General features: G+C 57.3%; 1 protein-coding gene across 1 annotated transcript in view; it reads right to left on the bottom strand.

Moving 5' to 3' along the window:
- Nucleotides 1-307: 307 nt before the first annotated feature.
- Hrh3 (histamine receptor H3) overlaps nt 308-3,840 on the bottom strand; it is a 5,089-nt gene continuing 1,556 nt past the window's right edge. The window contains exons 2-3 of the mRNA XM_005362753.3: nt 3,533-3,699; nt 308-2,295 (exon numbers count right to left, since the gene is read on the bottom strand). Of these exons, the coding sequence (XP_005362810.1) occupies nt 1,375-2,295; nt 3,533-3,699 (1,088 nt within the window). The 3' untranslated portion in view covers nt 308-1,374. The remainder of the gene's footprint in view (nt 2,296-3,532; nt 3,700-3,840) is intronic.

The following is a 3,840-nucleotide window of genomic DNA, read 5'->3' as shown; positions in this document are numbered from 1 at the left end:
CTGTCCTGGAACAGACTGGCTACGTTGGTGCTGCCCACCTGGATTCTGAAGGCATATGGGAGCCATCCCAGTACTGTGTTACCCTCCTGGAAAGGGGCACCAGCTGGGGCTCTGCCCTACAAGTCCTTCAGGAGTTTTGTGCTGGGAATTGTCCTTTGCAGGAACGAAACCCTGGGACGACAGCCTAGGTTTCTCCCACCTAGTTCTCCAGTTAGAACACCAAGGTCACATTTCTGTCTCCATGGGGCCTCCAATTGGAACCCTGAACAATAGCTGCTACTCCCACAAAATCCTCAAAAGTCAGCACCAATAAAAAAATACACTTTATTGTGTCTTCACATTGGCAGAGGCAGCACACCAGGGCACAAAGACAGCAGAGCATGCAGAGGCCTGAGGTGGGTACACGGGACAAGGCAAAGCGATCCTCCCAGGTATCCCCAGCCCGCTCTCCTGTCGACTCCCCTGTAAGTCCCGGGGTCCCCAGGGCACAGTCATAAACCCCTCTGCCCAACAACTCATGCGCCCACCCTCAAATTCTGATTGCACAGATGGGGCAAGAAGGGCAGGCTTTGGCCAGCTGAACAGGCATCCCTGCCAGTAGGGCCATCGTCCCAAGCCTTGGAGGAGGGGGGCAGAAGCAGCTGGCGCGGCTCAGCCGGAAGCTGCAGCACTGAGGGAGGAGGGCGTGGGAGCCCACACCTGCCAATCCAGCCCCAAGCTCCTCAGCAATTTTGTCTCTCTTGATTAAACATCCAAGGAACATCAAGTTCACAGACGTGTTTTCTTCTCTTCCATCTTTCTGAAAACATCCAGAATGGAAAAGCAGAGAAAGGCTTCAAGGTTCCTGGGGGCACTTGCCACTTTGTGGGGTGAAGAGTTGAAGGGAGAGGGACAAAGGAACTAGGCTCTGGGCTTAAGCAGGAGACAGAGGCAGCAAAGGGCATCATCCCCAGATTGTCTGGAAGAGGGAAGGTGTTGCAGTGTGTGGCGGGTGTGCAGCGGGTGTGTGCACATGCAAGGCACACTGCTGGGGCAGGAGCCTGGAGCACACACCAAGGTTTGCATCAGAGAGGACACCAGCCACTAAGTGTGCACAAGGGGACACCACTGGCAGCACTGGCACGGCTCTGTCTGTGGAGGCGGAACACATGCCTGGGACCCCTGAATTGTCTCTTCTGGGGTGACATGTGGTGGCAGAGCCGGCCAGCACGCTCCAGTTCCACCAGCAAGGGCCCCTGGCTAGCCTACCAGGCTCCCCCACTGCAAGATGGTTGATGATCTAAGAGGCTGTCATGGCATTTAGAGTGGCCACGGACAAGGCAGGGCCCACGAAACAAGTGCCAGGCCACGGCCACGGAAGGGTGGAGCGGCGGCTCACTTCCAGCACTGCTCCAGAGAGCCGTGGGGCTGGACCTTAAGCTTCTGGGGGCAGAGGAGCTTGGTGAAGGCTCTGCGGAAGCTGTAGTGGCACAGCGGGTAGAGGACAGGGTTAACAGCTGAGTTGGCCCACAGGAGCCAGAAGGACGTCTCGTACCAGTAGTCGGGAATGCAGTGGCCGTGGCAGGCGGCTCGGATGATCATTAGCAGTGTATATGGGGCCCAGCAGAGCCCAAAGATGCTCACAATGATGGCAAGCGATTTGGCCACCTTCTTGTCCCGTGATAGCCGGAAGCGCTGGGTGATGCTCTGGGACACCATCTTCATGCGTTTCTCCAGGGATGCTGAAGATGCTGATGGCTTGGAGCCCCTTTTGAGTGAGCGTGGCCTCTCAGTGCCCCTCGAGGAGCTGCCGGAGCTGGAAGTGGGTGAGGCAGCGGCACCCCCACCACTGCCACCCCCGAGAGCAGCCTCTCCAGCCTCAACACCGGGGCCTGCCTCGCCCACCCCATACCTGTGCAGTGGCATGGCCTCCCCATGCCCTTTTGGCCAGCAGCCCCAGCAACTGGGAGGAGCTGGAGGTGGTGAGGGCTGGGCATCAGGTGGGGGTTCTGGACCAGCCTCACGGGCCCCGTCGAGCCGGAGGCGGGTGCGCCTCTGGATGTTCAGGTAGATGCTGAGGTTGAAGAAGGTGACGCTGAGGAAGGGCGTGAAGAACTCGAGGGTAGAGGCCGTGATGAGAAAGTACCAGTTGTAGAAGAACTCAGCGTAGCAGTGGCCCTCGGGGATGGAGCTGCCACCAGACAGGTACTCCCAGCTCAGGATGGCAGGGCCATACAACAGGAAGGCCAGCACCCACACGAGTGCCATCTTCCGCACCGCCCGCCGTGTGTCCCCCTGTTGGGCCCGGTAGGAGACCTGCAGGGGGTCGTACAGATCAAGAGGTCAGGAACATTGGAGTGGAAGCTCAGAGCAGCCTCTGGGATTCCATGTCTGCTGTGGGCAAGGTGCCATGGCCCTTCTCTCCTTTGTCCCCTGGCTGATGGGTGCTCTGCCTCTCTCCTAGAGACCCAGAGCCACTCACAGCCAACCAGAATCTTGCCTCTTTACCATGCCCAACCAGCTAAAGCTCTATGGGGTCCTGCCTCTGGTGACTGACCACCAGCACCCAGATTAGCATTTGCCACACCCAGGAGCCACAAGCAACTGTTTCTGATTCTTGCTTCTTGCAAGGGCCACAGCCCTCTTCAGCGCCTAGTCATGCTGACTTTGCCCTGTCTCTGTTCGAGTACTTCCTTTCCCCCACTAGTGGAGCTGGGAATACAGAAAGGAAACTGCCAGCTGGCCCAATGCTGAAGACCCCCCCCCCACACACACACACCCTTTTCTAGAAGGAGAATGCCTAGAAAAGATGGCGAGGTGGGGTCATGTAGTCTTTTCCAAGAAGCAGCATGTCTAGCCTCCAAGTGCAGCCAGTAAACAAGGGGCAGGGTGCAGAAGGGGGCAAGAATCCTGCTATGGAGCCTCAGTGAAACAGCTGAAAGAAGTGTCCTTGATGGCCACCTTGGAAACCACAAGACCAACAATCAAAGCTTGTGCTAACCCCAGGTCTATACTGGACACCCATTACAATAACCCTGTGATTGCACCACTCTCTCAGTGGGTCAAGGGTTGGAAGAAGGGACCTAGGGAGGCTCAAGAGGGCTCCATATGGGTGCACTTTGCAAGCCAATCCTCGGGCTGCCCCTGATAAGACCTGAGGTGAGTGAGCCATCAAGGAGAGACGATGAAGCAACAACTGCCAGACCCCCTCAACACCAGTAGAGCTTGTGACCGGCCTTCTTGGGGCCATGTGTGTACACTTTTGTGTACACAAAAGCGGGAAGGATGAAGACCCTCCCTCAGTTCCAGGGATTCTGGACATGCCCAGGACAGAGGCTGTACACCGGTACCCCTTCCTGCAAGGCTATGGGATTCCAAGCTAACCTCCTGTCCCAAGCTAGTACTGTTGGCCGTTAATGGTCACTGAAAAGTGGCTCACATGTCAAAAGGGAGCAAGCCCACCAGGCATCTGCTTACAGCTCAGAAGCAGCCATTCCCAGTTCAGTGCCCCCGACACACAGAGTAAACTCGATGCCCACATCCCAGGACTCACAGCTCGAGTGACGGACAGGAATCGGTCATAGCTGATCAGCACGATGTTGAAGACCGAGGAGGCACACAGCAGGTAGTCGACCACCAGCCACAGCTTGCAGAGACCCCGGCCAAAGGTCCAGCGGCCCGTCAGCACATAGGGAACATACAACGGGATGCAAAAGGCACCTAGGGGAGAGCAGCTGCGGTGGGACCGTGGCTCAGGATTTGGGGCCAGACCGACGGACCACATGGAGAGAAGGCAGAACCTGGCCCTCATAGAGCAGCCACCTTTCTAGGGCCATCAATCCTATTTACCCTACCCGCCCG

This window comes from Microtus ochrogaster, linkage group LG8 (assembly GCF_000317375.1).
Source record: "Microtus ochrogaster isolate Prairie Vole_2 linkage group LG8, MicOch1.0, whole genome shotgun sequence".
Taxonomy (NCBI): Eukaryota; Metazoa; Chordata; class Mammalia; order Rodentia; family Cricetidae; genus Microtus; species Microtus ochrogaster.
Note: the sequence above shows the minus strand (reverse complement) of the source record. Positions and strands in the feature narration are given on the sequence as shown.